The sequence below is a fragment of the Neophocaena asiaeorientalis genome, unplaced genomic scaffold (genome assembly GCF_003031525.2).
Source record: "Neophocaena asiaeorientalis asiaeorientalis breed wild unplaced genomic scaffold, Neophocaena_asiaeorientalis_V1.1 scaffold603, whole genome shotgun sequence".
Lineage (NCBI taxonomy): Eukaryota > Metazoa > Chordata > Mammalia > Artiodactyla > Phocoenidae > Neophocaena > Neophocaena asiaeorientalis.
Window position 1 is genome coordinate 293,400 of NW_020175662.1, and position 12,396 is coordinate 305,795.

At 35.0% G+C, this 12,396-nt stretch overlaps 1 protein-coding gene across 1 annotated transcript in view; it reads right to left on the reverse strand.

The window, feature by feature from the left end:
* The window catches only part of LRRC9 (leucine rich repeat containing 9), a 100,458-nt gene that overhangs the window by 31,974 nt on the left and 56,088 nt on the right, over positions 1 to 12,396 (reverse strand). The window contains exons 18-23 of the mRNA XM_024731498.1: positions 11,851 to 12,042; positions 10,477 to 10,602; positions 8,194 to 8,328; positions 6,989 to 7,166; positions 4,690 to 4,910; positions 3,638 to 3,760 (exon numbers count right to left, since the gene is read on the reverse strand). Of these exons, the coding sequence (XP_024587266.1) occupies positions 3,638 to 3,760; positions 4,690 to 4,910; positions 6,989 to 7,166; positions 8,194 to 8,328; positions 10,477 to 10,602; positions 11,851 to 12,042 (975 nt within the window). The remainder of the gene's footprint in view (positions 1 to 3,637; positions 3,761 to 4,689; positions 4,911 to 6,988; positions 7,167 to 8,193; positions 8,329 to 10,476; positions 10,603 to 11,850; positions 12,043 to 12,396) is intronic.

Here is a 12,396-nt window from a genome sequence, read left to right on the forward strand (position 1 = left end):
ATGTGGCAGATTTCCCTGTGGGAAGGCCCTGAATAGAGCTGGCAAGTCAGACTGAGGCTGGTAGCCCTGGGGGACTACAAATGGGTCTTGACAGGAATAGATACTGACTCTGGACTGGGATTTGCTTACCCAGTGTAAATGCAAATGCACATAATGCTATAAAAGAACTGGAACAGAAGATATTGCACCAGTCTGCACAGTTGACTTATTTCTTCAGACCAAGGAACACACTGAACAGCCCATAATGTCTAACAGTGGGCAGAAAGATATCCCCCTCAGAGTAGTAGTTCAATAGAGAACTAGAATGGGCAATTAAAACATTGGTTGTCTAAAATGGGGGGGAGATAAAAGCATGAAGGGCTGGCTTAAATACCTTCCTAAGAGTGCTCATACTCAGTGTGAACATGAATGGGGCTAAAGGAGGGTCCCCGCTGGATAGACTTCTGTTTTTCTGGTGAATCTGGGGGATGGGGCAAGGATGCTGATAGGACTATGCAATTCTTGTGAAAGAAGGATGATGCTGGTATAACCATTATATTTTTTCTTTCATTCTTCCTCACATCACCTCAAGTTTTTTTTCTACCTGATGCAGTGGCCACAGGACCACAGCTACAACTACAAATACTGGAAACAGGGATAATTCCTAAGCGAGAAACTATGTTTTTAAGCCTTTTGTCAGGATTCCTAAAGGTCTGATGGGGGTAGGTTTTACCTTCACCCCATCCGGCAAAACTGGGGTTAACAGTGAATGTATCTGTATTTCCTGGTGGCAAAAATAGCCCACTAGTTTTGCACCTATATAACCTTGTCCTATCTGAAGCGGGGTGGACTGAGGGGAGGTATATGCTAGACTAGACCAGCACAGTGGCCGAATCTAATATCCCTTCCAAAGGTGGAAAAGTATGGGTGTAAATGGAGAGAACAGGGAAGGGCACTTACAGGTAAAGGAATTAATAAATAGGTTATGTAATGAGGAAATCCAATATTATATTACCTCAAAAGGGGTTCAGAGCAAGAGATGATATTGTCTCAGTTCAATTATATCAGATGCCTGAAGAAAGGATTAAGCTATGTGTTTTGAGACCACTCCTGCTTTTGGAACCTGACAAAGTCTCCAATGGAAACCTGCAAATCTGAGTGGCCTCACTGTGAGAGACATTTCTATATGATTATGGACTGGATAATTACTGAATAGGATTACAGTAATATTCCAATATATTTTGAATTTTCTGATCATTTTGCTGTAAAGGATCTGTGTTCAAAGGCCAGAGCATGAGCTGTGATATTGTGATTTATAATAAGAAACCTATATTTGGTCTTTGTCTACTGTTCCTGGCACACAGCTCCTCAAACCCTCATAATTTCCTATATAAGAGCCGTAGGGGCATCTTTTACTATAATATTTGGTTTTTTGTTTTCGGTTTCTGAAATAGGTCCAGAGCCATAAAGGTGAAAGGACTGTGTTGCTATTTATGACAAGCTCCTTTCAACCAGTCTGAGTATCTTAACAAGATGACTTTTGGAAAGTCCTTAAGAATGGGGGCTGGTTGCCAGGGGCAGCAACCATGATTAGAGGGTTGGAACTTCCAGTACCACTCCCTTACTTCCTGGTATGATTATATATCCATGGAGCCTTGGGCACAGAGTGAGGCTCAGCTGTCCATGCTTTACCATTAAAAAGTCATGTCACTTGGAATGTCATTTAAATTCTCTGGAGTTCTTTGCGCTCATTCATAAAATAAAGGATTTAGACTATGTCATTTCTAAAGTCCAGGTCCATTTACCTCTCAAACACTCTAGGATTATATTGCTCTTCTACTTCCCTCTGTGTCTACTTTTGGTGGCTTCTTTTCCTCTTTACATTTCCTAAATGGAAGTATTAAAGGCTCACTTGGATTTCTTTACTTTCTTTACTCTCTTTCCTTAGTCAATGTTATATCCTTTTGGTTTTAATTATCAGCTTTCTTCGTGTGTCTAACACTAATCATCTTATTCCTGAAACTGCTTTTCTTCCTGTAATCATATTTCTGTTATGATATCTCTTAGTGGAATACACTCAAGTCTTGTAGACATCTTTTATTCTTCCATTTCCTCGTCCTTCAAATTTAATTGGTTGCCAAGTTCTGTCAATTCTTCCCAGTATTTCTCCTACCTTTCAGCTCTCCATTTTTAAAACCACTTCCCCTTGGTTTATTTCAGTTTCTCATTACCTCACATGTAGACCACGCTAATAGCCTCCTATTGGTTTTTCATCAATCATTTTAAACACTGCTGTTAAATTTCCTAATATATGGTTTTCAATATGTTATTCCCCAATTCAAAAATCTTCAATGCCTGCCCATTACCTCTCAATTAAAGTCTAAATTATTCAATCTAGTCTTCATGTCCATTATTAATTCATATATTTATATTCTATCTCATTCCACAAAGAATTTATGGCAGCTTACAGGAGGAACATATAATCAAATAGTAAAATGCAAATAATAAATAGTGAAGATCAAGACTGAGAATGATGTAAGTTAAATAGATCAAAGCTGGGGATAGGGACAGATAGACCATAAGTCCTACAGGGTTTCTGTCATTAAACCATAAATGTGGCCCTGAGCTTTTAGGTAGTCAAAGTGAAAAGGAAAATAGTTTAAAAATACTCATTGTCAGTGAGGAGAGCATAACTTTTCCTCAGGGGGGAAAGGTTTTCCTACACTGACTTCTAAAAGCACTTTCTCAGGTGGCCCTTCAAATGAGGGCACAGAGAGATAGGAAGGATAAGATACTCAACACCACCATTGGAGCACATACAGTACTAGTTTCATGAGACTGTTTTTTAAAACGTCCCTCAATGAAAGCCAACACCTAAATAAAACCCAGTATACAAGATTCTAAAGAATTGTTTGTGTTTGGGGGAGAATAATTTTGATTCTTCATTCTGAGAAGGGCCCTGAAAAAAATCAGGGTTAGAATTAGTAATCTTCTCAGAGCACCTCAAAGTCCCAAATAATCATGAACTATCTCTCAGTTTCCTAGAAATTTGATGAGTTTTATTGTCTGACAGGGGCTAGGCAATGTTACACAGGGAACCTTTTTATTCTTCACCCATTTGTTTTGCACTTATCCTGTTACATGGAAATAAGGAGCCCTGTATGAACTTACTAGTTATAGAATCCAAGTTTCCAAATATTGCTTTCATATTCAGTCCTATGTTCTGTGTTATTTTTTACACAGTATAAAAAGTTATTTTTTACTAGTATAGTTTACTAGTAATGTTGACATACCATTTTTTGGTTCAAATATGTTTTTCTTAAATCTTAACAACTGTATTTTTCCAGGTAACAGGAAGCTGTTTTTAGGCCCAAGAGGACGGTAGGGGTCCAGGGCAGTTTCTCCTATCCTGTCTCATAAATTTGTTAGGCACTGAATTCAGTGGGTGCAAATGTATGCAGCATCTTCCCTCCCAGACTGCCTCAATTTAAACAATTAAAACCCAGATCTAAAATGTGCTTTGGAGACCTAGATTTTAATAAGCATAATAAGTTTGGGTAACATACTAGTGATAAAGCAACATTCAAAATGATTATGGCCTATGGATATATTAATATGAAGCCTGGACCAAATGCTATGAGTCAATAAAACAACTTACAATTGAGATTCCATCCAGAGCTTTCAGTTCTGGAAGATGAAATATTACAAACAACCGGTAGTTTTCTTGATTCCATACAATAATGTTTCCATACATGTCTAGAATGACCAGGTTGCATAAACCCTGGTAATAAAAATACATACATTTAAAGTGATATACATATATATCTCACTCTAACAAGTTTTTTTCCCCTTAAGAGTTTAATCATCCTTGCATTTTAATATTAAATTACTCTATCATTTCATAGTGATTTGAGTGCTTTTAAGTATGCTGCTGTTTAGTGCAAGCGTTATACTTTCATACTGTTAAGGTCTAATTTTGTGCGGTATTTCAGTGGTCTATATTATATGATCAGAATCCCTTTTTGGATGCTGGTGCTAAATGTATTACCCATGATAAAGACTTGCAAAGAAATTTAGCAAAGTTTAAAACATATACTTTGTTTATGGAATAATGATCTGTTAAATAGTATGTGTGTATACAGATACAACAGTGAAATGAAACAATGAAAAACAGTCTTCTGATGAGGGATAAAACTGAAGTGCTTCTGCCTTGTAAGAGAGTAGCAGAATTCATCTTAAGGGAAAATGTGCTTCCTTATTAGATAAGACGTTTGTTGTGAAGGAAGGGCCCTGAGTAGATATGGATGGGAGAGGTTAAGACAAGAGGGAGTAAAACTAATCCTCATCTATAATGTAAAATGGTTTGTTTTGTTGCTGTTGTTGATTAGGTTGACTCTGCAGCTCTAGAAGTAGTTGTATTGGGGGAATACAATGAGGATAAGGCTGCAAGTAAGGAAAGATAGGAAATGGACATAAGTTTTTGGTAGGAGATAAAGCCCTAGCAATATGGTATCAGCAAAAGGAAAGAGGCCACTGCAAGTCCCAATGGTAGGAAATGGCCATCAAATACATTTTTCTTGATTTTTATTTTCTTCCTTACATTTTTCTATATTTTCCAAATTCTGTACAGTGAACATGCATTACTTTCATAGTATAAAGAAATAAGAAAATATTTAGAAAACCAAAAACATTAGTACTCCAGATAGTCACCTTTAAATTGTAGATCTCCTGATTGAGAGCAATATAGTTATTGCCTATGTATAATTCAATTAGTGTAAAAGCTTTTTGTAAACCACTCAATGAAGTGATTTTGTTGTTCTCAAGAGAAAGGGAATGAAGATGAAGCATGTTATCAAAAGTATGCTTTTCCAAACCAGTGAGGAGATTATTATTTATGCTGAGGCGGGTTAATTTAGTCAGCTTGGAAATGCCTAGAAAAATAAGCAAATTCAAGAAAAGATTCAGACAGCACTGAAAGGTTAATTTAAAAAATACCTGGCTGGTTGTTTTACTGTTTCTCTTTTTCTAAGTTCAAACGGCTTTACAGATTTCATAGTATTAACCATCATTGTTTTTCCTTTTGTTAAAGAAGAATAGAATGTGTACTAGATAATATATTAAATTCCAATTTTGGAAGTAGACTTATTTTTTTTAGGTGTTAAGGGAAGGTATTGTATAGGAAATACTGAATTAAGCTTTCAAATAACCTTTAAATTATGTAATTAATTAAGGTTTTCACCATCACAATAATATAAAGCTCTACTTTACAAAGCTCAAAATAATCACCAACCCCCATTGTAAAACATTAAGGGTAAGGAACTAGAATACAACACTCTGGAAAGTATTCCTTACTGTGCCATCATTTGTATTAAAAAGAACCTAATTCTACCTTTGTATGCTTGAAAGTAGTCTAAGACAGAACTTTAGAAAATGCTTCCTCTCACCACAATCTAACCCCCTATGTACATTACGTGCTGTAGACACTTTATAACTGTAGGTAGGACGGTGCAGTTGACAGATAAGAACTCTGGAGTCAGAGCTGGTTTCAAATGTTGGTTTCACACTAGATTTGGGACCATAGGTAAATTATGTAAAATTATATAACCTCTGAGACAAATTTTCTTCATCCATGAAATGGATATACTGAAATCTACTTCTAACAGTTATGGAATTAAACGGAATGGCATTTGAAGAGTATCAGTTATAGCTTTTGGCAAATAAATAATCAGTCCTCAATAAATTTTATTCATGCACCCCTTTCACACCAGCCTTTATCATGGGACTATGAAATGCTGAAAGCAAATCAATCTAGGGCAAGTTAGGATGTAGTATCAAAGCAAAAATCCTTAAATGCATATTAAGCCTATCTATGTTTGGAAAAAAGAAGATAAATATCTGTTAAAGTTTAGTGGGGTAGCTATGTTTGAAAAGTGGGTATAGGGAAAATACAGGTTGAAGGAGTCTTCCCTTCAATAGGCTTATGGAGGGGAATAAAAAGGAAATAGGGTTCTCAATTGTTACATACATAGCAAAATTAACACCCTATTGTATGGGAATGGAGACTAGTGATAGTTGTAAACACAGATGCCTGACCTACACCTCTGCCCCCCCTCACTGTTTAGTTAGCTAAAATGTACAGAGGAAGGCCTGTGGATCTATATACTCAATAAGTGTCCTAAGTGATTCTTATGATCAAGCAATTTTTAGAAACTATTGTTAACAGCCATTAAAATGAAGTATAACAAATGTTATACATGCTGTTTTTAATACTTGCTTTTGCATATGTAATTTTTTAAAGTAAAATTTTCTATTTTATGAAAAAGGTAGTACACACATGCTAAAAACAATTCAAAAGCTAATAAAGTGTAAATTAAGTCTCTTTCCCAGGCATGATTTTCAATTCCTACCTTCTCGCCTTGACAAGGACAGCCTTGTTACCAAAATGCACATCCAGAAATGTATTATACCTAGATAAGTATGCATGATATGTGTGTGTGTACACTTATGCAGGCATTAATAAAGCTGCTTAATTTGTACTTGTATGTGGATCCCAGTAAAAGTTTATATAGTACATCTGATTTTCAACCTCCAGTGAATAAAATGTTCATTTTGTTAAAAGTCTTCAAATTTCCAAATGTAACCTTAATTCCATATTTTGAAAAATGAACTGAGCTGCTTTATCTTTTTCAAAAGCACACCTCATTCTTTCATTTATTTACTCAATGGTACAGATTTTGAACACTGACTAGTTTGTAATGTGCTAAGTTTGGTAATAGATGGTAAACACTGGTTAAGAGAGGGGAGGGAAGGCAGCTAGTTGGGCTCATTATATATAGCAGTCAGTCACAGATCCCACTAAAGAGGTGTTTAGAGTACTCTACTCCAAACCTTCTTGGAAATTCTCTGAAGACCTTCCTCTTCAGAAATTCTATCCTCAGTGTTATTCACTTTTTGCTCTTGTTAATTAGACATTCATATTTTAAGACTTTAGAATTCTCTAATACCTTACCTTCTATCTTTGAGATGCAGTTTCCATCTAATGTGAGCTCTTCCAGGTTAACACAAGATTCCAAGCCTTCCATTTTAGTGAGATTATTGTTGCTGAATGATGCCCACTTCAAATTTTCCAATTTTTCTAAATTTGTGATTTCAAAAAGATGTTGCCCATCTAAATTTAAGGCAGTTATCTGTAGAATAATTCACATTAATTGTTGCTTCTGGATGACATCAATAACTTCAATGTTATAAGATAAAAAGGCTAATGAAATAATTCAAATGTGGTAAGTAACATAAAAAGTCTTCTAGGAACTAAAGATATTGCAAAGCTCTTAGTTTACAGAAAAGTAACATTTGACAAGATTATAACTCAGAGGAACTTATATGGTATTACAGACACTGAGCTGTGCCAGTCAGATTCCCAGCAGTGAAGGACTTGTCCCAGTTGCTGCAAGTGCTGTTGGCAGAAAGCCTTCAACTGTCAGTCCCTTCAGGGACAGCATCAGCAGCAGAGAGCTGCCTTGTCCAAGGTCATGCTCCTTCCCAGCTTGGCCCACATCCAATGATGAAAGGAAAGAAAGGCCTGGCTATCTCAGCCCAACTTGGGACAGATTTAAAGGGCCATTCTAATTTCACAACTCCCTGTGGGGTCAGCTAAGACTATCACACAGCCGGCATCACAACTAAATATCTATGTATATTCTGTAATAAAAAGAATGCCACTAATATCTTCCATTTTCAAGGGTCAGATTCTCTTAGCCCAGTTTCTATCTTTGGCAAGAGGTAAAAGGGTGCTTCTTGAGCAAGAAGCTGCTAGTGCTCCATAACTTTTCCCTTAGCCTTGGCTGAATTCTGACCAGTTCCCCCATTCTCTTGCCAGGATTCTTGATCCCTTTTACCTTGCCATCCAAACTTTTGGCTTGGTCTCTGGCTCTGAGCTTTAAAGTTTTCTTGCTTATTTTGATATATTCTCAGAATCTACCCTTTGGTTTTGCAGTGTACCTTTATCCTAAATTTCCTGTTCTGTAGTGACCACTGCTGAGTTCTAGCCCCTGTGACATAACTACTCATGACTTGACTTCTCTTTTACTTTTAATTTGGCTCTTCCAGTTTTCTGCCCGTTATCTATCTATGCCCTCGTTATATACAAAGGCCAAAGCTGACTAAAAAATCAATTGAAATTAAATTTTTATATTAGGTTTAATAAATTGTCTTTACCTTCAAGTACCAGTTTCCACTCAGATGTGAATGTGGTCCTAACTTTGAAATCTGTGTCAGAATTTTGGCAGAAGGCCATATACTAAGAATCCGTGATCTCTCCTCTTTAGTACTAGAATGCCGTAAGAGAGATAACTAATAAAACGAAAAACACATAAACGAAATAGCACAGAGAGGTCCATATATATATAGTTAAAAGAATTGTTTCCTAGCTGAGCGGCCCAATGAGTACTTTTAAAATATGACATTTTGTTTACCTTAAAATGTTTTCAGTATCTGGATATACTTTATATATCTCACTCATTTTTTTGTTTTAACAGACATTTAACCACAAAATAATATTTATAAAACTATGAAAGGATTATTATAAAACAAACACCATATAATCCATCATGAAACCAGTTTAAGAGCCAGAATATTCCTACTACCCTAGAAGCTCCCTGGGTGCCCCATCCTAATCTTTTTTTCTCTCCTTCTCCTTGGAAGCCATCACTCATCTCAAGTGAATCAATTCCCTAAGAAGCAATCAAATGACCTCAAATTTTGTATCTACCATACTTTCTTTCTTTATAGACTTATGTTTATATCCATAAATAAAATATTAGCCTTATACATATTCAAACTTTATGTAAATTGAATATGTTTATATTCTTCTATGACTTGCTTTTTTGCTCAGCATTATATCCATGAGATTCTTCTATGCTTCTTCCTGTAGCTATAGTTCATTCATATGTCATTGCTATATAATATTTCCTTATCAATTCTCCCATCAATGAACATTGAGCTGATTTCAGTTTTTTGCTATTATAAGCATTGCTGTCATAAATATTCTTGTGCATGATTCTTGGTATATATATGCAAGAGTTTCTTTCGAGTATATAACTTGCTAGGTTTAGGGTATGTATATATTTAGCTTTACTAGATAGGGCCAATTTGTTATCCAAGATGGTTGTACCAATTGTAACCTTTACTTCAAACCTTTGCTAAAACTTGATATTGTCAAGGGTTTTTTTCCCCCCAATAGTGGCCATAAATTGGTAGATCATTTAAGTTTTAATGTTTATTTTCTTGAGTATTAATGTGGTAAAGCATCTTTTCCTAAGTTGTTTGGCTGTTCTGATTTCCTCTCCAGTGAAGTGTCTGTTTAAATGTTTTGCTCAGTTTTCTGTTTGATTGGTTGTCTTTTTCCTGATATGTTTTGGATATATAAAGAATATTTTTTGTCAGATGTGTTTCAAATTTCTTTTCCCAGTATATAGCTTGTCTTTTCACTTTCTGCCCTTTGAGGAATAGATGTATTAATTTTAACATAGACAAATCTAATCTTTTATAGTATATGCTCTTTGTTTCTTGCATAATAAATTCTTCCCTCATTCAAGGTTATAATGATAATCTCTGATCTTTTCTTCTAAAACATTTTTGGTTTTGCTTTTTGTAGTGAAAGCCTTAATGCACTTGTTCCAGTGCCTTTTATTGACTAGCTCCCTGATCTGTACAGGCAGCTCTGTTATTTATCAAGTTTCCAGGTATGTGTGGGTCTACACTGGGTCTTTATACTCTGTTGTATTGGTCTATTTGTCCAACTCTGACAATTCCACATTGTCTTACAGGATTTTAGTAAGTTTTGATTTCTGGTAGGATAAATCCCCAACTCTTCTTCAGGAGTTAATTATATTCTTATCAACAAAAGGGTTTCTTTCCTTCACTTTGAACAGATACAAAATTAAACATTACATTAAGGAATTAATATTCAAATATTCCACAAAAAGTAAATAGCTAGATAACTAGAGTGGAGATATTTAGGATGTTGAAGCTACTTTGGCCAAAGTAGCGTTCTTAATCTGGATAATATAGGTATTTCCCCTTCCCCAAGTTAATAGGTTTTGTTTTCTTTCAGCCAGACACATAAAATATCAATACTAGGTAAATAATTTACTAAATGCTTTCTCAAGGCCTCGAAGCTTACCTTATCCACAGAAAGTTGCTTATTTTCATGTAGGTTCTAAAGGACTCTGGTGAGTTCAGGTTGACTAGGAAAAAAACAGTTACCCTAGAGGTATTTTGGGGGTAGTGTGCAGGGATGAGAATCCATACAACCAGTTGGTATTTAAATGGAATACATTTAAACAGAAAAAAAATTCAAGTGATATGATTGTTATGGACTGATTTTTTTTATTAGCATGCTAAGAGAGAATATAAAATCTCAATAACAAAATAAGAGTATGGGAAATACTATTTGTATATTCTAAATAGAACAAGAAATATTAAACAGTAAAATCCAACCTGAGTAATCTTTGTCCCAGAAATAAATTTCATAGCTGCTGTTGCTTCTTCTTCAGAAATAAGGACTCCATCTAACTGAGTAAGAGTCTTTAATCTGCCAATAACACTCAGTCTTAATGTGGCTGGCTTGGGAAAAATACCAAAAGTTAATTTTTACAAAATATTACATGTGCTATGACATGGAAAGGAGTTCTTTGTTCCTTCCCACATAATTCAAATTATGCATCTCCTACTTTATTATATTTGTCTAAAAATAAAGGCTTAATTCTTTAAATAATAGTTGAAATTAAATTATATTTAAGAATTAATCTTTTTTGTTTGAAGGTGGATAGTTCTACTCTTGTGAAGAGAGAAAATCCCACAGGCTGTTGAAAAGTGACTGTGGTGAAAAGTGTTCACAGAACAACTGCAGTGCCTCCTGTTTATCTATATCAGCATTTAGCTAGTCAGCTCCATGGGTGATCCAATACAGATCTTCAGCTCTTGACATTTAATTTGGCAACAGGGCTATAGCTGTACTGTGATCATTCAGGAAGTCTGATTTGGCAAAAGAAAAATATTCTTCAATTTTACTGAGCTAAAAAGGAGAAATACAATAGTATAAACATCATAATACGGCCAATTTAATAGAACCAATCATGCTTTAGTCCCTTTTAAAAATGTTGAACACAGTCTATATACATTTTTGAAAAGCAAGGAAAGGAATAGTCTTGAAATTATAAACTTGGGGCTTATTTTAAATACTTGGAGATACTCTTCAATATAATCATTGAATACTGAAATTTCTTAGCATGAATCTACATATTTTTGTGATGAGAAAGAATAGCGTTCAATCAAATTTCCTTTTATAACAGAACATAAATAAGACTTTATAATTCAGGTTCATCAGGGAATGTGAGGCATAGGAACCAAGAAAAATAGAATACAGTGAGAGAAACATACTATTGTTAATTTAAAAGTAAACATGCTTTTGTTAATTTTTCCCCCTTTAATAGTATGTTTCTCTCACTGTATTCTATTATTCTTGGTTCCTATGCCTCATTACAGTAGAGTTCTAGCATGCTGAGCTATACTGCACTATGAAAATTCTCTGAAGGCGTGCAAATGGCAGTGACATCTAACACTTTTAAAACCACAATACTCTTAAACTATTAGAGGTTGCAAAGAAAGTCTGATGTGAAATTAAAGACTTTTCTTATAGTAACATTTTATTCACTTGATCACTACACTAAATTCAACTTATGAAATACTTAAGGGAATTCTAGCGAGACAAAGATAGTTTGCCTATTTCTGGCTATTCTTGAATAGTAGTGAGAAAACAGCTTTGAAATAAAAATGATTGTTTGCTTTTTTATAAACATTTCTGTTTCATACCTTTTGCCATGGATTATGTCGAATATCCAGAGTGAGAAGGCTTGTGGTGTGTTTGCATAACATATTTATTTCATCGCCAGATTTTTTCAGTTGATTCCAGCTCAAGTCTAAGTGCTTAAGTTTCATCAGACCTCTAAATCCCTCAAGAGTTATCACATGGTTATGGCTTGCATCCAAATATTCAAGGTTATACTGCAACACATACAAATAGAAGTGATGCTAGTTATACTGCAGCAATGGTATCAACGTACATATTTTCCTAGTCATTTTCTCTTAATTCTCACTTCAGCCTTTTAACATAGAGTGGCAATGTTTGTTTTCATGGAGGAGAAGGCAAAGAGAAACTGGCAAGATAATTGTCTCCAACAAACAAAGAATTACATTTCTTATATCTAGGCTTCTAGTTTATACAATTGAACTCATGGCCTGGTTAAAAAAGTTTCGTCTTCAGAGGCAGAAACTAAACCTATTCCATTCTATAATTTCCTTTTTTAGAAGTACATGATTTTTTTTTTTTTTTTTTGGGGGACACGGGCCTCTCCCTGC